This window comes from Cajanus cajan, chromosome 5 (assembly GCF_000230855.2).
Source record: "Cajanus cajan strain Asha chromosome 5, NIPB_CcT2T_4, whole genome shotgun sequence".
NCBI classification, from domain to species: domain Eukaryota; kingdom Viridiplantae; phylum Streptophyta; class Magnoliopsida; order Fabales; family Fabaceae; genus Cajanus; species Cajanus cajan.
The window spans coordinates 3,372,253-3,393,474 of record NC_138521.1 but is presented as its reverse complement, the minus strand read 5'-3'; the positions used below and the strand labels follow the sequence as shown (position 1 = coordinate 3,393,474).

Sequence of the window (21,222 nt, the reverse complement as noted above, 5' to 3'; positions counted from 1 at the left end):
TCCCTTCTACTGGCGGCCAGTCCCGGCTAGGTTTCACGGAGTGGGGGAGTTGCAATTGTCGGCCTCGGATGCCACCGCCATTGCAAACCTTGAAGCGCTCCCTCATCCTAGATTGCAAGCTTGTCCTGTTGCTTGCCAACTCGGCATACAAGGAGAGGGGCTTAGAGAGTGAGTATCTCGTCTTTCTTTTTAGGGTTTGTAGGAGTTTTTGTTACTGATGTATCTAATTTCTTGTGTTCGCATGCATAATGGGCAGGAACAAATGGCGTGAGTTGAAGCACCGCTACAACGTCGCCGAGATTGAGGTTCCAGAGCCTCAAGAGGAGGACGTGGCCCCCCTGAAGACGCACAGGAAAAGAAAGAGGGGAGAGAAGGAGGTCGGGGGGACCTCTCCCCCTCGAGAGGCTGAGGTGGTTACTTCCAAGGTCGTTGACGCTGACACGGTCGACCTCACGGGGAGTCCGCCGCCGGAGAGGGCTCCCTAAGTGGCTGCCGAGGAGGTTGCTCCGGCTGCCGACCAGGTAGTCCAGGCCACCGAGGTTGGTGCCATGCTTTGTGGCTTTTCTTTTATATTTGCACTTCTTGGTTTTCTAACTTAAGAATGTCTTTTGCAGGCTAGGGACGCTACCGAGGTCCTAGTGGCTTCGAGCTCGGAGGTACCATGGGGTGGGTGTCCCCATTGTTGAGCAAGGGGTGCCTGCCTCTGCCTCCGCCGATAATCGTGGAAAGGGACCGAGCTCCGAGGTCCCGACTCCCACTCCTGCAAGCTCGGCGCCGCCGCTCGTCGAAGGAGCACCCTAGAAGCCAGTACCTCGCCCAACGCTTTGTAAGGGGTTCCTCCCAGGTGCAGTTGGACCATGTGAGCGCTTCAGAGGACATAGACTCTTTATGGAGTGCGAGGGTAACTGCGGAGAAGTTCTTCTTCAGGAGTTCGCTGAGCACGACTGATCAAGCCATGATCGAGTCGGCCGGGCCGGTGGGAGGTCTCGATTTTGCTAAAGTCTTCCTGCAGAGGATGATGGCCATTGTGGATCATTGAAAACACAAGTGGGTCAAGCAGCAGGAGGACTTGGTGAAGCTGAAAGGGCGAGTCCAGCCCTTGAAGGAAGAAAACAGGGCATTGGCAGCTGCTCTCGGCGACGCCAAGATGCAGAATGAGGTCGAGCTTCGGGCTACCCGGAAGGAGCTAGAGAGGGTCCAGAAGTCCTTGGAGATTGCTCTGAGGTCTAATGAGACCTATGCTGCTCAGGTTCGTGAGTTGCAGGAACTCGCCAGCTCTTCCCGGGCTCGGGCGCGCGCCTTGGAGGACGAGGTCACCTCGCAGAAGGCTGAATTGGTAGCAGCGGCCGAGAAGCGTCTTTGCGACGAGGTCCTTCTCAGTGGGAAAGAAGAGGAGGTTGCCGCTTTGAAGGTGGACCTCGTGAAGCTAGAGGAGGCGAAGGAGGGGCTGGAGAAGAAACTTGAGAAAACTGAGCGGGCTGTCGTGTTTGAGCACAAGAGGGGATTCCTCAAGGCAGCTCGCCAGGCGAGGCTTCTCGCACCGGGGTTCGACCTCTCCGCCATGCATGTGGAGAAGGAGGTCCACTTTGGGAAGCTGGTGAAGGAGGACGACCTCGAGGACAACTCAAGTGAAAACGCCTCCGCCTAGGCCGCCTTTGCAATATCTTGGTTTAGTTTTCATTTTCTTTGAATTCGTGTATTGAACTCGTGAAATTGTTGTATATATATCATTTTTTCTTTCGAGATTTCGATAGTTCTTCTATTTTTGAACTTATGTGTTTTGTGCTTGTGCGTTTTGCGCTTTGCTGGGGCTCAAACTTGGCCTGATGTGAATAATTTGACCGTTAGCTTAGAATGAAATAAATCGTGCCAAGATTCAAACTCGACCTCGGCGTAAAGCAAAATAAATTGTACTAAGGCTCGAACTCGACCTTGGCTTTAGAGTGAAATAGATTGTGCCAAGGTTCGAACTTGACCTCGGCTTAGAGTGGAACAAGTCCTACTAAGGTTCGAACTCGACCTCCACTTTACGTAAGGTAACTCGGTCTAAGGTTTGAACTCGACCTTTAGCTTAGAATGAAATAAATCGTACCAAGGTTCGGACTCGACCTCGGTGTAAAGTAGAGTAAATTGTACCAAGGTTCGAACTTTACCTCGGCTTAGAGTGGAACAAGTCTTACTAAGGTTCGAACTCGACCTCGATTTTACGTAAGGTAACTCGGTCTAAGGTTCGAACTCAACCTTTAGCTTAGAATGAAATAAATCGTACCAAGGTTCGGACTCGACCTCGGCGTAAAGCAGAGTAAATTGTACCAAGGTTCAAACTCGATCTCGGCTTAAGAGTAATATGGATTACATCAAGGTTCGAACTCGACCTCTGGTTTAAGCGAAACGTATTAAGGTTTGAACTCGACCTTGTCTAAGGGCGAGATATGTTGGTGTAAACGTATTGTGCTAAGGTTCGGATTCGACCTCGGATTCAGCATAAACCATCTCATGGTAAAATAATGCAAAATTGAGAAAATATGAATGGAAAGGAATGAGTTACTTTATTGATTGTATATATGTGCCTCGTTAAAAACCCTCTCAGCCAAAACCTATTTTTCTGTTTTTTGGGACAAGAAGCTGAGGCGGGAAAAAAGTGCACAACTCATTCTTACAAGTTCAGCTGAAATAGAATTTTAGATGTGTGGCGTTCCAAGTTCGTGGAATGACTTTGCCACTGAGTTCCTCTAGCCTGTATGCCCCATTTTCTAAGTCTTCTACTACTCGGAATGGGCCACCCCAGTTGGGTGCGAGCTTTCCGTCTGATGCGTCTTTCCGTGCTTCGCCTAACATTCGCCATACCAGGTCGCCAACTCGGAAGGAGCGAGGTCGTACTCGCGTATTGTATCTTCTGGAAGCTCGGAGCTTGCAGGCTTCTTCATAGATTTGAGCTTCATCTTTGAGCTCGTCAATTAAGTCAAGGTCAGCTACTAACTCTTGAGCGTTCTGCTCGCTGTTGAAGACCTGGCGTCAGTGAGATGTCTCTCCGATTTCCACTGGAATCATTGCGTCAGCTCCGTAAGTCAGCCTGTAAGGCGTTTCTTGCGTTGTTGACTGGGGGTGCAATGATACGCCCATAGGATGCTGGGAAGCTCGTCGGCCCATTGTCCTTTGGCGTTTACTAGCTGTTTCTTGAGTTCTCGGAGTATCACCTTGTTTGTAGCTTCAGCTTGACCATTGGTTTGTGGATGTTCTACTGAGGTCGAGAGGTATTTGACTCCGAGTTCCCGGAGGAAGTCCTCGAAGCTCTACAGAATGAATTGTCGGTCGTTATCAGTAACAAGGGAATGGGGGATTCTGAACCTGCATACGATGTTCTTCCAGGTGAACTTCTGCACGTTTTCAGTGGTGATCTTGGCTAGTAGGCATGCTTCGATCCACTTGGTGAAGTAGTCAATTGCCACCAGGAGGAATTTGAGCTAACCTTTTGCAGGGGGAACGGTCCTAGGATGTCCATTCCCCACTGGGTGAAAGGCCATGGCGACATCATCTAGTGGAGGGCTTCGGGTGGCTGTCTATGTGTATTGCTGAACTGCTGGCACTCTTCGCACTTTTGCACGTAGGCATGGCAATCCGACTTTAGAGTGGGCCAGTAGTATCCAGCTCGGAGTACCCTGGTCGCCATCGAGCGTGCCCCAGAATGCATGCCACATATACCTCGGTGGATCTCCTCGATGACATATGCGGCTTGAGGTGCAGTTAGACATTTGAGCAAAGGGGTGGAGAGGCCGCGTTTGAACAGCTCGTCTCCGACAATTACAAACTTGGCTGACTTGACTCTCACATTCCGAGCTTCATCCTTGTCCTCGGGCAAGATTCCTTCTTTCAAGTAATTCCAAATGTCTGTCATCCATCCTTGCTCTCCTCCGTCGCTGGTGTTGACGACCTTGTCATCCAAACTGGGTGAATGTAAGGTCTCTTGTATGATAGTCTAGTGTTGCCCGAGACGCTTTGTGCTGGCAAGCTTGGATAGGAGGTCGGCTCTTGCGTTTTGCTCGCGGGGTACATGGTGGATTGTGAACTCGTCGAAAGAGGAGATTTGTTGGGTGGCTAGATGAAAATACCTCTGCAGTAGGGTGTCTTTGGTCTGATACATTCCACTGAGTTGTTCCACCATGAGCTTTGAGTCGCTGTTGCAACTCACCCTTCGCGCTCCGAGATCGTGGGCTAACCTTAGCCCTGCTAGAAGAGCTTCGTACTCTGCTTGGTTGTTCGTCACTTTGATACCTGCACCGCCACCCTTAGAGTTGGAGGACCCATCAACATACAAAGTCCATACCTGTGGCTCCTTGACCGAGGTTGGCGTAAGTTCGGCCACGAAGTCGGCTAAGCACTGAGCTTTCAAAGCACCGCGGCTTTCGTACTGGATGCCAAACTCAGACAATTTGACCGACCATGCTATCATCCGCCTGGCGAGCTCTAGCTTTCGCAGGATTTGCTTGATTGGGTAGTCGGTCTTGACTACCACCTGGTGACTCTCGAAGTAAGGTCGGAGACACCGAGCTGCGGTAACAAGTACCAGTGCCAGCTTTTCAATCGTCTAGTATCGTTTCTCAGCGTCCTGTTGGACTCGGCTGATGAAGTAGACCGATGTCTGCATTTTTTGGTGCTCTTGTACGATAACCGCGCTGATCGCGCCTTCTGCTAGTGCCAGCTTTTCAATCGTCTAGTATCGTTTCTCAGCGTCCTGTTGGACTCGGCTGATGAAGTAGACCGATGTCTGCATTTTTTGGTGCTCTTGTACGATAACCGCGCTGATCGCGCCTTCTACTACTGCCAGATATAATAGGAGGTCGACCTGGTGGTCCGGCCTCTGAAGGATTAGCGGGGTTGTGAGGAAGGTTTTGAAGCTTCGGAAAGCTTCCTCGCATTGTTCCGTCCACTCGAATTTTTTTGGCTTTTGTAGCGGGGTGAAGATTGGGCCTGCCTTCTTCGCTAACCTGGGGATAAACCGGGAGAGGGAGACCAACCTTCCAACGAGACGCTGGACGTCCTTCACAGTCTGGGGGCTTTGCATCTGAATGATGGCTTTGCATTTCTCCGGGTTGGCTTCAATCCCCCTGCTAGTGATCATGAAGCCAAGGAACTTACCCCCCTGGATGCCGAAGACGCACTTCTCTGGATTGAGACACATGTTGTGCTTCCTGATCTGGCTGAACACCTCGGCCAGGTCGGCAGCATGAGCTTCGGCTGAGGTGGTCTTGACCACCATGTCGTCGACGTAGACCTCCATGTTTCGTCCGATCTGCTGGTGGAAAACTTTGTCCATCAACCGCTGGTAGGTGGCCCCTGTGTTTTTGAGGCCGAAGGGCATCACTCTGTAGCAGTAATTGGCGTGATCGGTGATGAATGACATATGCACCTCGTCTGGTGGGTACATCATGATCTGGTTGTACCCGGAGTAAGCATCAAGGAAACTGAGAAGGGCGTGTCCAGATGCTCCATCAACCAGCCTGTCGATGCTCAGCAAGGGGTATGAGTCCTTGGGGCATGCTTTGTTTAGGTTGGTGTAGTCGACGCACATGCGCCACTTCCCCGAGCTCTTCTTTACCAGAACCACATTTGTCAGCCATGTGATGTACCTGACCTCACGGATGAAGCCGGTGTTTAGCAGCTTTTGCGCCTCAGTGATGATGGCCTCCCGCCTTTCACCACCGACCTTCCGCTTCCTCTGAGCGACGGGCTTTGCCTCCTTGTGAATTGCTAACCTGTGACAAATGAAGTTAGCGTCTATACCTGGCATGTCGGCACTGGATCATGCAAAGAGGTCGGCGTTCTTGAGGATTTCAGCTTCGAGTTGTTGCCGTAACTCTGAGCTCAACTGCCTGCTAATTTTTGTGCACTGTCCAGGGAGTTTCCCGATCTGGAGGTCATCGAGCTCGTCGATGGGACTCGGTCATTCATCATGGGAGTCGGACCTCGGGTCGAGGCCAGTGATATCCACGTGGGTGATGTGAGCCACTGTGGGGGATCACTCTTGCAACTCGTCGGATGAAGAAACCTTCAGGCTCTCGGCATAGCATTGCCGAGCCGTCTTCTGGTTTGCCTTGACAGAGATGATCTTGCCGTCATTCCCTGGGAACTTCATGGTGAGATGTGGGGTGGACACCACCGCTCCGAGTTGGTTCAACGTCGGCCTCTTAATGATTATGTTGTAGGAGGTGTTGGCTTCCACGAGGAGGTATCAGACCATAATCCGCCTTGTGTCCGGAGAGGTCCCGAAAGTTGTCAATAGGTCCACGTACCCTCGAGTATGTACTCGCTCTCCTACAAAACCGACTAGGGGCTTTGTGTGAGGTTGGATGAGGGAGTGAGAGATATCTAACCTGAGGAATGTTGGCCAATACAGGACGTCAGCCGAGCTCCCTTGGTCAATCAATGTCTTGTGGACCTCCCAATTGGCGACCTCCACGGCGATGACCATTGGGTCATCCTGGTTGGGACTGACACCAACGTAGTCGTCGTTAGTGAAGGTGATCGGAGGCGAGCTTTGATGCGAGGCCGAGGTGGCGGAGTGGACATTGTTGATGCTGCGCAAATGTCGTTTCTGCGCCGAGTTACTAGAGCCTCCCCCTGCGAAGCCACCTGCAATTGTGTTGATTATTCCCCGTAGGGGAGCTGACCCTGTTTCCTGGCTTACCTCGGCTTGCACTACTCCACCGGCATTTTGCTGAGAGTCAGAGGGTTGGTCCATGCGAGCTCCCGAACCCCGACCTCTGCCTCATCCTCGTCCACCGTAGCCTCCTTTGTGACCCTGCTGTCGTTGGACATATTGGCCGAGGTGACTTGCCTGAATGAGTTCTTCGATACGGTCTCAGAGTGTGCGACACTCTTCAGTGGTGTGACCGTGATTTCTGTGGTATCTGCAGTGCTTGGACTTGTCCACACAATTGGGAGTGTGACCTGGTGGTGGCAGTGTGAGCAGGTTGCTATTACTGGCCTCCTCCAAGATGTGTACTCGGGGCGTATTCAGGGGAGTGTAGGAGTCGTATCTCCCCCCTGCTTGCCTTGGCGGTTCTCTTGAACTGGCTGTCATTGGTGACCTTCAACTTGTCTTTGTGACCGTTGTCAGGCTTCGCTTGTGATTTTCCGCGAACCTGGTCACGGAAGGCGGAGTGTTCTTCCATTTGGATGTACCCAGCAGCACGGGCGCGGAGCTCGTCCATGTCGCGAGGAGCTTCACGACATAGGCTGTCGATGAACGGTCCGGGCTTGAGTGCCATGAGCATGGCGTGCAGGGCAACTTCAGGATTCAGGTTCTGAATCTTAACCGAGATGTTGGCAAAACGTTCCATGAACGCCCTCAGCGGTTCATCGTCGCCCTGCCTAAGATTGGCCAAGGCGGCGGAGGTGACGTGGTGAGGTCAACTCGTGGCATACTGTGCCGTGAATCGCCTAACCAGGGTGTCGAAGCTGTCGATTGATTTAGCAGGTAACTGGGTGTACCAGTTTAATGCAGCCCCCTTGAGTGAGGTCGGGAAAACCCTACACAAAACAGCATCGTCGTTAGTGTAAAGGTTTACCTGTGTGACATATAGGTCGACGTGCTCGTCTGGGTCCGTCGTACCGTCGTAGCGGTCGATGTGGAGGGGCTTCTATCCAAAGGGCAAAGGTGTCTCCATGATACCGTCCACCTGGGCTGGAGCAATGCTGACTTCATGAACCGACCTGTTTGTCGGTGCGTGCGATCGGTGTGTAGCAGGTCGGGGGGTCGGTGCCCTAGGTGCTATTGGTGGTTACTCGGTTGAGGGGGTTGATCAGAGGAGCACCGAGTGAGTTGAGCGCGAACACGCTCATTCTCAGCACGCAGCGCCGCTAGGTCAGCTTCGTTAGCGGTACGCATTGCTGCTAGGTCAGTTTCGTGCTTGGCACGCATGCTTTGTAGAACGCCAGTGTGTTGCTACCGCATCTGCTCGACCTGTTCGATCAGTCGTCTCAATGCTGCTTTGTTGTCCATGCTAGTTGTGTGATCTAGGTCGTCAGTTGTGCGTCTGCTATGGCTTCTGGTGAAAACCATAAGCGTGGCCGATAAGAGTTGTCTTGATCGGCCCCACGGTGGGCGCCAAATGTTCTTACCGGAGATCTGTCGTAGAGATGATCCGCTGGGTAAGATCGGCGAGCCTCCTTCGCTGGTACGTTGGTTGCTCCAAGATGGGGGTGGTACCTGCAAAAGAGACTCCGATGCTAAAGTTAGTCTTTGTGGATGTATGAGTCTCGTATAAGTAATGCACGTACCTGAGTATGAATTAGGGTTTTGTTGGACCTTGGGCCTGAAATCAGTTATGACCTATTTGAATGCCAAGCTGACGTCGTATAGCGCGTGTCCGAGGTCACTTTGCGCTGAGATGCCGAGTTCGAGCTCGGCATGGTGGTACGGATAGTACAATAAATATTACAAGAATGATAAGTTGATACTTAAAAAAAATATTTGACTTCTAGAGTGAGATATATCGGATAATGTAAGTATAATATATAATATAAAGTGATAAGAAATAAAGGTAAAATATAATAATAAGTGTTAACCAAATTGTTTAAAATAAAGATGTATATCAATCGTTACTTTAATTATTAATTGTTTAAAATAAAGATGTATCTCTATGCTGATGCTAGTATTGAGTAAATCCAGTAATACCATTTGACTACATTATTTAATAGAGCATTGTTGGTCTCAATTATTTAGTAAAACTCATTTAAGAAAAATTGAAAAAGTTAATTAGAGAATGTTGCAATAAGAAAACAAGAATATAATTTCCTTGATAAAAAGTAAATGTAAAAGAATAAGTTTTTATTTATAACAATTAATATTGTTGCAAGAATTGACCATAAGAAACACCTAATTGCTTTTAGGTAGCAAACCAAACTAATAATAGCACATTTGACATGATTTACACTTGCTAAACAACGCTCTGCTAGCAAAACTATCGTGGTCATCTATTAAGCATACAAAAGATGTTGCACAAATCTTGAGCGTTGACTCCAGCCTCAGTTATTTACATACACAAGTCATTTAAACTGCTACAACTCGTCATAACATAACTTGCATTTCCAACATTGTAGCTCTTTTATCTTGTTTGGAAGTTTAGTACTTTGATGCAGAAGGAAAATACAAAGGCAAAGAAGACAGTGAAAGCTACCAAAACTGCAGCAACTGGACCCATGAAGTCTGGTTTAAACCCGTAGTGGTCTTCAATATATCCTTTGAGAGTGAAATTTTGAGTACTCCCAGGCACATAAAGAGGGTCATCTATATCTCTATATTGAGAGACAATTAATCCATACACTGTCCATGCCACTGGACAAATCCAATAGTACCATACCCACCATTTAGGAATTTTCTGAAAAGCCAAAGTTGGTAGAAAGTTGTATTAGTAAAGATCATGCAAGATATTCTCTTATATGATTATGTGTTTAAAATTTCAATATAATAACCAAACTTGAATGGAACTCACCGGTCTTGGGATAAAGAATCCAGAGAAGAGATTAAAGAGTCCATAGAAAGCTGCTGCAAAGATTGATGCTACTTGGTGGTTTGGTGTGATAGAAACAGTCATCATTCCATAATATGTGAAGTACAGGAAAGAGAAGAAGCTGACAAAGAAGAACCAAAAGAACTTTTCCACTTTCCATTCAAAGCTCACCATAGCATACACTAGTAGTGAGTAGTATACAGTTTGGAAAAACACATATGGTATTTCAGCAAATACCTGCAATTGGAAGTGCATTGGTATGAGGATAACGTAACAAGGCAATGACATCATAACAAGCAACAAATACTACAAAACATTGTTCGTTGAAGTAAATTAGTCGACTAACCTGTGCGATGGCATAAGGCAAAGGAGCATACATTCCAGCAGCTCTTTCTCGATAAAACACTGTTCTTTCTACAGCTACAATTGGTTGAACAGTTTGGCAGTTGTTAATTCCAACAAAAATGACAGCAGCATACATTGCTCCTATAACCATTATCAGGTCGGTTGAGCTCTCCCTAAACAAGAATAACAAGAAAAAAAAATTAGTTGAAGTCTAAAACTAATGGTTGAATACTAGGGTTAAATTTAGAGTCTGTCTGAATATAAGTTTAAAAGCACTTCTAAGAACTTTTTTATTGGACATAGAAAAGCTCTCAAAAGTACTTATAGCTTATATTCAAAAAGGCTCTTGATGAAGTAAGTAACTCACTTATGTTTGCCAACTTTCCAAAATACTGTCCCTATCATGAGAGCACAAGCCAAGGTGAAAAAATATCTAACAAGATTATAATCTGGACTCCTCCAATATGTTAGCCACTGCTTCCAAAAACATGATTTGAATTGTCCCAATGTGGATTGAGAGTACTTGGTGGGGAAATACAAATCAGTAGCTCCAGGTGGGGGTGTGCTTAACTCCTTAACAAGAGCTTTGTTTCGCCTGTTCAATAAGCATATGTGTTAGATCAAACCAACAAAATAATGCAAACGCATTTGACAATGTAGGCATTCTAATTGTTTGTTGACTTACTGAAACAAAGATGATGACTTGTAGTATTCAGCAAAGTCCATTCCAAGCCTAACTTCAGCTGCTACAGAACTCACTTCAAGCATCCATGTAGCTGGGTTGTACATCTCTTTAATTTTTGGGACCCCTGGAATTGACTGCGACCAAGGACATGGGATGAAACTAGATGTTAAACCCTATGTTAAAGTGCATGATCAAATAAACATAACCAGCTAGTTGTAAACTTGCAATACCTCAAAGTATTCTATAATCTTGTGGGAATTCCGTCCTAATGGTCCTGAGTAAATCACTTGCCCTCCTCTTTTCATCAACAAAAGCTGTCACAAAAACAATATTTCATTAATCACCAAAGAGGATATAAGATACAAAGAAAAGAAAGACATAAATGGTTTACAAGTTGGTTGGTACCTCATCAAAGGCTTCAAAGATATCAATGCTAGGTTGGTGAATTGTGCAGACAACTGTTCTTCCAGTGTCCACAGTGTTTCTCACAGTTCTCATAACAATAGCTGCTGCTCTTGCATCTAGACCTGAAGTGGGTTCATCCATGAAAATGATTGAAGGATTAGCAACAAGCTCAACCGCGATGGTTAGCCTCTTTCTTTGTTCGGTTGACAACCCTGTAATTCCTGGAAGCCCTACTATAGCATCCTTGAGACTATCTAGCTCTACCAAATCCATCACTTGGTCCACAAATTGCTGATAAGATAAAGAAAATGATATTTTTATTTCACCCTTCTATGAACACTTGTTAAGAGAATAATCAAAAGATGTAGTAGTGCTGAGTACTTACTATTTTTTCCTCCTTGGTAACTTCTTTTGGCAACCGAAGGAAGGCAGAGTAAAGCAAAGATTCTCGAATAGTAACTTGGGGTGAATGAATATCAGTTTGTTCACAATAACCAGAAACTCTTGCAAAGGTTTCTTGGTTCTTGGGGAACCCAGAGATTCTAATATCTCCTTCAATGTAACCACCGGTCTTTCTTCCTGCCAAAACATCCATTAAAGTTGTCTTTCCAGCTCCACTAACTCCCATTAGTGCAGTTAGGACTCCAGGCCTAAAGGAACTAGTTACTCCCCTAAGCAGTTGTAGCCTATCTTCTGTCACTCCTTGTTCTTTCATTTCCTGTGAAAGTTATCAGAGTTAGAACTTCCTTTATAAGTACACCATGGATTGTTAATTAAGGCCTATTTGGATAAGCTTCTTCAAAAACACTTCTAGGAGAGAAAAATAGGAAGAAAAATCAAAATAAGTTTCTCCATAAGTTAAAACTAGCTTAAGCATAAGTTAACAATAAGATTTTGGAAAATTAAATAGGAGAAATTTTTTACAAAATAGCTTATAAGCTAATTTTAGCTTTTGGAGAAGTTTATGTCATTTTTCCTTTCTATTTTTTCTCCTAAAAGTACTTATGAAGAAGTTTACCCAAACAAAACCTTAATGGTGTAGATTATGAAATTATACTAAACAAATACTTACTGCAGGCATGTCAACGTAGTAATTAACAGTGTCAAATGACATTGCAAGTGGTTGAAAAGGTAGAATCATTCCTCTTTTAGGGGCAACTCCAGTAGCTGAATCATGTGCTGAGTCAGCTTTTCTTAATCCAGTGGAATTAGCTTGGCTACTCATTCGCTGCATTGCCACTTCTCCTGAAATGATTCAAGTAGCACCAACCACATTACATCAATATGAACATACTATTAGCCAAACCATCAAATATTATTAATGGTGTATGCTTTAACACTTACTTGCATTATTTCCATCAGCAGTAGATAATGATCGAAGCATTGAATCTCCATTGGACTGTGGGGGCCTTACAAGTCTAGGTTCTTCATTGTTATCTCCTCCAGTCTCCATTTCACTTGCATCTTCCTCAGAAATAATTGCTTGTTTCTTTCCAAGAGCTAGTGCACCAAATAGCAAACACAGATGTTTATTAAGATATAGAAAGTGAAAAAAGTAACTCATTTGAAAGATTGATCAAAATGTGAGCTCTTACGGTTCAGGTACATAAGCGCAAGGGTGAAGAGAATGTTGTACAAAATTGTGAAACCAAGAAGAGCAGCAGCTCCTATCCAATACCATCCTTTATTAGCATAAACATCAAAGTTCCTTAGTACTGATAGACCTAATGTGGTAGTTTTATCAGAAGAAGTCTGCAATCAAATGCATGTTCATGTTAGAAACTAACAAGTCTCTTCTTAGTAAATCATATTCATTTCATTTTTCTAATTAAAAACTTCAGCTATTTACCTGTGGATGCATCCACCTTGGAGCAAACATTTCATTCACAGACAAGGCATTAAAAGCATATGTCAATGGTGACACCCAATAAGCCCACACCCACCAGTCAGGAATTTCACCTATAGCCATTAAGCATTTGTGTGAGCACATTCTTTAACAAATGTAAGTATGTAGTCAGATTTCTAACACACTTGCTTAAAGAGTTTAGATTTTCACTCACGTTTGGGAAGAATGAAACCTCCAAGAAGAAAAACAAGAAGTAGCATGAGGGCTCCACCAGTGTTGGCTATAATCATTGTCCTACACACTCCAGAAATGACCCTAAACATCCCAGCTGCCATTTGTTGGATGAGAAACACTAACAATAGTTGCTTGAAGAACCTAAAAATTGGAAAAGGCAAACAAATGCTCACTTAGTAATTATAAATACATCACATCATATCATAATATTATTCATTATGAGTCTGTTTGTACATGTTTAGAAGTGCTCTTGAGAGCTTTTCTATATATATATATATATATATATATATATATATATATATATATATATATATATATAACTCTTTATTTTGAAGAGAGAAACTCTTATATCAATAGATAAACTCTCAAAAATTGCAAATGTACATGCAAGAGCAGCAAGACAAGAACAAAAATGAAAAGAAAAAGGATTTGAGTTTACCTGCTGGCTTCAGGAGCAAATCCTATGGTGTAGTAGGTAACAATCACCCAAACAAGAGACTCAAACACAGAAATGGGGATACGCAACAAGAAATTAGGGAGGGTGTAAGTCCAAGCAGGGTGGAAAAGATGGTCTCTATGCTTGTAAAACACAGGAAGCCTTCCAATTGTGAGTGCTAGCTCAGCAAAACCATTAAACATGTTCATGATCATAGAGAACAAAATTGCACCAATGTAAAGTGAAGCATCATCTTCATTATTTCGGTGCATTTCAGTCCTCAAGAACACTGTTGCGGCTATGATGGCAATGATGCATATTTGTACTGTCTTGAATATGTAGACGAAAGAGTTCCTCTTGATCAGTAACCACTCCTTGTCCCAACATGCTTTGAAAAGGTCCATTGTGGGCACAGACCTTTTACTATATACAAGAGCTGCTTTATGTGCACTTGACTTGTCAAATGGGACAGATAACTCGTTCTCAAGCCTTATTCCAACATGGAATCGCTTGAACTTGTTTGCAAACTCTGTCACTGTAACATAACGGTATGGTCTGTTTTTGTCTGCCCAATATTGCTCTTGGTCCTTCCTTGAAGTAACCTGTTCAAAATGTCAAAGTAACATTGTAATTTCTCTCACTCTTTCTTTTCTTAAAATTATATCAACTTATTCTAGAAAATTATACTCATTTTTGTTTTGAGAAGATAATATAACCATTAAGAAGTTTCACTATCAGTCTATCAGAATTATCACGTATGAGAAATTTGTTAATTTTTACACAACATGATTTTTATTTAGTTGAATATTTAAAAAAATCACTTAAAATAATCTCCTTTTCTTTTTTTAAGTTAACATGTTTCATACTTTTCAAACCAAATAAGTTTCCATAATTGGAATGTGCCATAAGTTATGTGGTGTTTGGTAAGTTACAAGACATAGGTAAGTTATGTGATGTTTGATAAGGTATATGAAGGACTGAAGGTGTATGATAAATAAGGTGGTGTTACGATGATCACACACCTCTTGTAAGAAATCAGCGGTTCCCTTTCTTTCAGGACAACGGAAACCACAGGACTCAAAGAATTCGACAATGTGCTCACGTGGACCTTGGTACACAATTTGACCCTCTGATATGAGGATGATGTCATCAAAGAGATTGAATGTCTCAGGAGCAGGTTGGAGAAGGGACATTAAGATAGTTCCTTCAGTAAGGTGCACAATCTGCTGCAAGCACTTCACTATCTGAAATGTTGTGGAACTATCAAGACCCGTTGATATTTCATCCATGAATAGTGTCTTTGTGGGCCCAACAATCATCTCTCCTGTATAGAATCAAAATCATTTCACTGTAAGAAATCATTATAATTTGGATAGTAAAGCATTTGATCATTGGATTGTCATAATCTAAATTAGGCATATATAGCTCGATACACAAACTATGAAAGACAAGAAAAAGTATTGTAGAATCTGAATGGATTATTTAAAATTTAAAAAAGTAAATAAAAAGTTTAATTTTAATAAACTAGTAACTAATCAAAATTATTTAAAGTAATTATTATAAAAATACATAAGGTTTTAATTATATAATAACTCCTGATTAAATAAGTATTTAAAAGATAAAAATCATAAAAAGAAGTCCTTTAAGAATTTTCAAAGACAAACTACGTTGGCAGGTGAAGGAGAAGGACCAAGTCAAACAAAAAACTGTTTGGTTGGCAAAAGACAAAAGTACATGTGGACCACGTTCTCTTAATCCTAAAATATTATCTGGATGAGTATATCTATATAATATATATACAAGTTGTCCCAATACATGATTAAATTAAGCTTTCCTTAGTTAGTGTTGGACTTGGAAATATGAGAACAGATACAGATAACCTTAGATGTTCTAATAATTTGGAGCCAAGTGATCTAGGATATTTTGTTTTGGACATTTTAGTCCTTCTAACCTGTGGTAACACGCTTCTTTTGGCCACCGGATACACCTCTGTGCATTTCATCACCCACTATGGTATCCTTGCAAATATCAAGCCCCAATATCTGTTTCACACAACATGGAACAAGAATGATTAATTAGAATTAGAACATTAAACAAACCGTTAAGCACAGTAACTTAGCAATAATTATGTTATAAAATAAAATATTTAAAGTAACTATGAGGGCAGATAGGGTAGTCCATATACAGCACTAACTTGGCCAAAAATATGTTGACATCAGTCAACATTGCGGGGGTAGGTGAGTTGAATTTTTTTACTCGGAAAAGCTTAATCTATATTGTGTGGGGCATATACGTGGAAAACATTTGAGAACATATCTTACTAACTCTGCCTCATTTTTCTCCGCCAAACAGAAACGTTGAAAAGAGAAATTACTTACTTTGAGCGTGTAGTCGGTAATGAGACTGCTTTCTGTTCCTTCCATTGCTGTGGCCTACAATGTAACAAACTAGTCAGAACACTTCCGTGAATTAATAAAAAATGAGACAATTATGGACTATTAGTTAGTTCATTCAGTATTATATATATAATATTAAAAAATTAATTGGGAATTTTATGAAAAATACCTTCATGAAAAGGTCAACATCTGCCTCTGGAAATATACCAGCTTCCTTTTCCCTTCTGGCAAGCTCAGTCAATAGATCTATAATGACAATATTTTAGACCAAAATAAAATTTTTAATGAACTACTTAAAGGGGAAAAATAAAAAGAAAAATGGGTTAAAGAGAAAATGTTGATTCAATTACCATATCGAGTTCCAACCCCCTGGCATCTAGCGGAGAAATCCAGCGTTTCTTTTACAGTCATTTCTCCAACATGAACATCGTTTTGGCTAATGTATGCTGAAGTCTTTCTTGGCGCAAACTCATTAAGTTTATGTCCATTGTAAGTGATTTCTCCTTTCACCTGTTTCATCAAAACCAATCATTTATAATTAACACTTATCCATCATGATTATTATTATTATTATTATTATTCATCATTCATGATTATTATGTATGAAGAATAATCATCTAAGTAAAATGATGGGGGTTGGAGTGTACCCTCAATTCGGGGTCCAATTTTCCTGCCAATGCCAACAAAAGGGTCGTTTTCCCTGAAGATGGGGGGCCTAATAGAAGGGCCATCCTGTGAAGAAAAATAAAACAAAAAACTATATAAGGTCCCCTAGGCTGCAAAATCTTTTTCTTAATATTATTCCAATGATCATATTACGCAATATTGATAACAACTTGGTTATGGTACCTTGATGGTTTAACAATGCCAGAGGCATTCTTAAGAATTGTGAGCTTTGTCCTCTTAGCAGTACTAATCCCACATATGCCAAGAGCTGATTCAACAATGTTCATTGCAACGTTTGGAAGGGTTGGCAGAGCTCTGCTGCCAACGTAGGAATCTGCCTCAACAGTCAAATTTTGGAACCTCACTTCTACTGTTGGAAGTCTAATCCCAACCCTGGAATTGGTAAAAACAAAAAAGAAATAAATACCATTTGGTTAATAACTTAAACAAAAATGTGCACTTACTAATTGTAATTAACATTACTCCAAAGTCCAAACAATTCAATCATGTAACAACATTAATTTGTCTACCGAATAAGTTAGTTCTAAAAGCTGATTTCACCTTCATCAGCAGCAATTTCATCCATAGTATGGTATTGACAAAAAGAGTAATATATTAGGTATGCTTTTAATTTGATGTCTACTGACAATGTTAAGTTTGAAATATGACGCTTGATTTTTAAAGGTTAAAGAAAACACAGCTTTAAAACAAATCTTAATTAATAGACAATTAAAGTTTAAACTACATCTGCAATAATATCTATGCGTAGTAGATCTGGTCCCTTCTACTGCCTAAAATGAAATTGTTCTTCAACTCGATGTTGTCTTAATCAAGTGACAATGACATTCATTATTCAACATGATAATATAGTTGGATAAAAAGAAAGAAGGCACAAAGTATAAGTTATCTAAATAGGTTCTTGAATCTTGATTCAAAAGATTGAGACCAGAAACTTATTTAATCTGTTTATAGTTAGTCATGAAAAAAACTTTCCAATTCTGTTTGAAGCCTGAAATCTGATTTAGTGAGTGGGGTAGGTAGGTGAGGAAATGGGAACAGCACATGTTAAAGACTAGACTCACTTGTCAATTCTGTTTCTGAACTTTTTGAGGAACTTTTCATTATCTTCTTCAGCAACCTTGAAAATTTTGTCAATGATTTGTTGCCTATCATTCACATCTAGCTTCCTAACATCAATTTCCTTGTGCACTCCAGGTTGTTCACCTTCACCAAAGGTTTGGATGATACTTGTCCGTAGCCTATCATAGGTTGGTAGTTTCTCTATGGCAGCCCATTTGAGAGCCTCCTCATCCTCATCAACATGAGAAGTCCTTCTAGAATACCTCCCACTTGCAAACACTTCTTCCATTTTCCAACTTGACCTGCTTAAGCTCCTGCTTATGCTTCTGGTGAAATTCCCATCCATCTTGCCTCCCCTTGTTCTGAAATAGAATCAAAGTTGAAACATGATATTACTCTTCTCATAACAAATAAAGGGTGCTTCACAAATTCCAAATCAAGCATTCAAGGAAACCAAAAACCATTTCTTTTAACGGATTGTCATAAACAAAACAAAACACCATCCTCTTTTTTAGTCCTGCCACAGTTTCTTCCAACCCACTAAACTAAAGATTAATCTCGGTTGAGATATTGTAACTATTGCTAGTCTGACAAGTTTTTGCACAGGTGGGAATCGGACACCATTTTTTGTTCTTCTATATCTCAAATGTAAACCAACTAAACAAAAAACATGAAAGAGTATATACTTACATGACAAAACAAGGAGTAAAAGAATCCTCTACTCAACTAAAGGAGGTTGGAAACTTCAGTTTTTTACTTGTATGAAGACTCTTCTCCCCTTGTTTGTTTTGTTTTTCGTTTTGTATTCTCACTTCATGAGAGTGATGAAGAGTTATTGGCTAACTGACCTGAACTGAGTTTGAGTTCTAAATGAAAAAGAACATATATAGGTGCATGTGTTACAACTGTTATCTCAATATATATGTGTGTGGGACAGAGTGGCTATCAAGTAGTGGAGGAATTGTCGTAACTCTTAAACCTATATTCCAATGAGAAAAATAATGAGCACCCTTTTGTGATATAATAATAAAAAAACACGTTCCTTGGGTTGAATGCAATCACTGTAACAAAGTCCATTCAAACATGACCAGCGTTTCCGCTTTCGCACCAGCTTCCTACAACAAATGCGTTGTTTTGAAATACACAGAATATATTAATCCTTTATTTTCTTATTAAAAAAATTGTGGCCTTTTCTCTCTCTTTTAAAATTCACCAACGAACAATTATGCCATGTGACTCAACTTGGAATACGGGAAACTTTTAATATTTTGACAGTAAAAAATATTAAAATAGTTTCCTGCAGCCTGCTAAAAAATGCTAGTAATCATATTACTTAGCAGTGAGAAAAAATATTTGGAAATTAATATTTAATTGCCGGGAAACTATTTGTTTATTATAGTATGTATTTACTATTTGTTACATGAGTTAAACTTAAGCCTTTTAAATTTAATTAAAATGTCATATTTCAAAATTAGAGAACATAGCAATAGATTAATCTTTAAATTTTCGTTAGGCATGAGTAATAAAATGGAAAGTTATTCCTTCTTTCGGACTATTCCACAGCCAAATAAATTATAAGACATAATTAAAAACTCGGTAAATAGAATGAATAAATCATATTTGTGGCATTTTTGTTTCTTAAAAATCTGTGCAAAGATTTGGTCAAAATTGTAAGTATGAATACTATATAGCCTAACAAAAAAGAAATGTATGAATAGTACATATGAAGAAATAGGCGTGAATAGTTCAATGGATGAAATTGAGTAATTGACATGTAAAGTGTGTTTAGGAGAAAATAATTGATCATGAATTCCTGATTTTCACGGATTTGACTAGGTTGTATGTGGCATAGTTGCATTAGCCGGTGAAAGAGAACAAAAAGTCTTCTCTGGCAACTAAAATGAAAGGTGACGACGACTCGTACTATCTTCCACCCACCAATCCATTTACCCACTGTATATATAAATATCTTTTACTCCTCTTCTCTTGGAGATCTTGGATTTCCTTATTAAAATTACATAAGTAATCCTACAGAGTAGAAACACTCCATATTATTTTTAAAATATTTCTTTCATATGCTTCCTTGCTAATTTGATTATGTCCTAGTATATTAGACATAATGATCAGTTTCTTTAAACTTAAAAAAAATGTTTATAAAAAATATATTATACAAGTTCTTTTTTTTAAGTACATAGAATTTGCTTTTAAAAAAATAGAAAACTACTTATTTTATTAAAAAAAATTAAAACAAATAAAATCAATATGTAACATCTTCTTAATTAGTTGTTTTGGAATAGAAAAATTATTAGAAAAAATAAATTTACATTTTTATTATTTAGAGGTGTATTGAATTGAAACTTTTTTTAAAAAATTGTCATAAAAAAATCTTGTGATATTCAATAACTATTATAAATAAGTATTGTGTCTTAAATTTAACCATGTTTTCTCCACAAAATTTATGTTTACTGCATAGTCAACAGGCTACTTTTGTAGTGATTATTCATTCTTCAATTAAAAAAAAAGTGAGATTTTATATTCATTTAATAAGAAATTGAAAGATTAGTAGTTAAAAAAATTGTATTAGTTTTACTTATTTTTTATCCAAACTCAAACTTTACCATTATTGTTGTTATCATATTCATTTAGTTATAATTTTTAATATTTGTTAAAAATCTATGAAGTCCTTTCAAATTTTATAAAATCACAAAGTCTTTTTAAAATTTATAAATTCTTATGATATAAACCCATTAATATCGAAAATACACAATTTTTATTATAAAAATATAAAATTATAAGTTATTACATTGTTATATAATCTCTTAAAATGTACAAGACTTTTTTATGTCAAAATCGTTATTCGAATCATTGTCAACATAATGAAAAATATACTAAAACATATGTAACACTGTGTGTTTTAGGAGTTTTAATTTAATTATATGTGATATATTATTAGAATGTTGTTCTTTTGTTATTGATGTTATATTTTTAGAGTTATGAGAGTTTAGGAATTTTGATAGTTAAATTGTCTCTAAGATAGTTGAATTAGAGTTAGGTTAGTGCAGCTTAAGGATATGGTATATAAGATTTTTTTTAAGATGTGAATCTCGTAGGTTTATATTTTAAGAAAAACTAGAGAGAAGATTTTTGAAGTCCATAGAACTCTCCTTTTTCTTTTGAATTCTTCCTTCAAGCCTCCATTGTAGTTGATCCAATTGCTTGAGATTTTAGCTCCCGAAGTTGGATTCTCGAAGTCAAAACTGTGTGGGAGTTTTCTTCTTCCCCTCTTCTATTTTGGATATACTAGAGTTAAGTGAAGTTTATTGATTGAATATTGTTTGATTGTAGGTAGTTGTTGTTTACTGCCTGAAAATCATCAATTATGTTAAGATTAATTGAAATCATGAGGAATGGTAAAGTGTAATTGTTGAAGTGATTTTTGGTGAAAATGGTGATTGTTGGATTAAGATGGATGCTTATGTTATGTTTTATGTTGAAATGGTGGTATATGTGCTATATGTGGGGTAGTAGGCATGGCAATCTAACCCGCTCCCGTGGGTACCCGCCCGAACCTGCCTCGATTTGGATGGGGAAAACCCATGTTTATCGGGTTCGGGTTC

At 40.6% G+C, this 21,222-nt stretch overlaps 2 protein-coding genes across 2 annotated transcripts; both read right to left on the bottom strand.

Annotated features, from left to right (window-relative positions):
- Window positions 1–3,976: 3,976 nt before the first annotated feature.
- Window positions 3,977–4,450, bottom strand: LOC145957699 (uncharacterized). Its single transcript, XM_083074115.1, has one exon. It carries the CDS (start codon window positions 4,448–4,450, stop codon window positions 3,977–3,979), a length of 474 nt encoding a protein of 157 aa, XP_082930241.1.
- Window positions 4,451–8,809: 4,359 nt separating this feature from the next.
- Window positions 8,810–18,534, bottom strand: LOC109808608 (ABC transporter G family member 36). Its single transcript, XM_020371663.3, has 23 exons — window positions 18,296–18,534; window positions 17,608–17,967; window positions 16,709–16,918; window positions 16,507–16,591; window positions 16,210–16,369; window positions 16,029–16,105; window positions 15,842–15,895; window positions 15,415–15,505; window positions 14,486–14,787; window positions 13,467–14,065; window positions 13,008–13,168; window positions 12,797–12,906; window positions 12,543–12,699; window positions 12,292–12,447; window positions 12,020–12,192; window positions 11,333–11,665; window positions 10,948–11,238; window positions 10,773–10,856; window positions 10,543–10,676; window positions 10,225–10,452; window positions 9,859–10,030; window positions 9,495–9,749; window positions 8,810–9,380 (listed from the first exon to the last, which is right to left on the bottom strand). Exons 2-23 carry the CDS (start codon window positions 17,949–17,951, stop codon window positions 9,108–9,110), a joined length of 4,449 nt encoding a protein of 1,482 aa, XP_020227252.2. The 5' UTR covers window positions 17,952–17,967; window positions 18,296–18,534; the 3' UTR covers window positions 8,810–9,107.
- Window positions 18,535–21,222: the final 2,688 nt, after the last annotated feature.

Excerpts from the sequence above, each read along its gene's own strand:
- LOC145957699 (XM_083074115.1), bottom strand. The coding sequence starts at position 4,450 with ATGATAGCATGGTCGGTCAAATTGTCTGAGTTTGGCATCCAGTACGAA.
- LOC109808608 (XM_020371663.3), bottom strand. The coding sequence starts at position 17,951 with ATGGATGGGAATTTCACCAGAAGCATAAGCAGGAGCTTAAGCAGGTCA. Across the intron at positions 12,700-12,796 it reads CAAGGTGGATGCATCCACAG|ACTTCTTCTGATAAAACTAC; the intron begins GTAAATAGCTGA and ends ATTTGATTGCAG. Across the intron at positions 10,031-10,224 it reads TGGAAAGTTGGCAAACATAA|GGAGAGCTCAACCGACCTGA; the intron begins GTGAGTTACTTA and ends ATTCTTGTTTAG.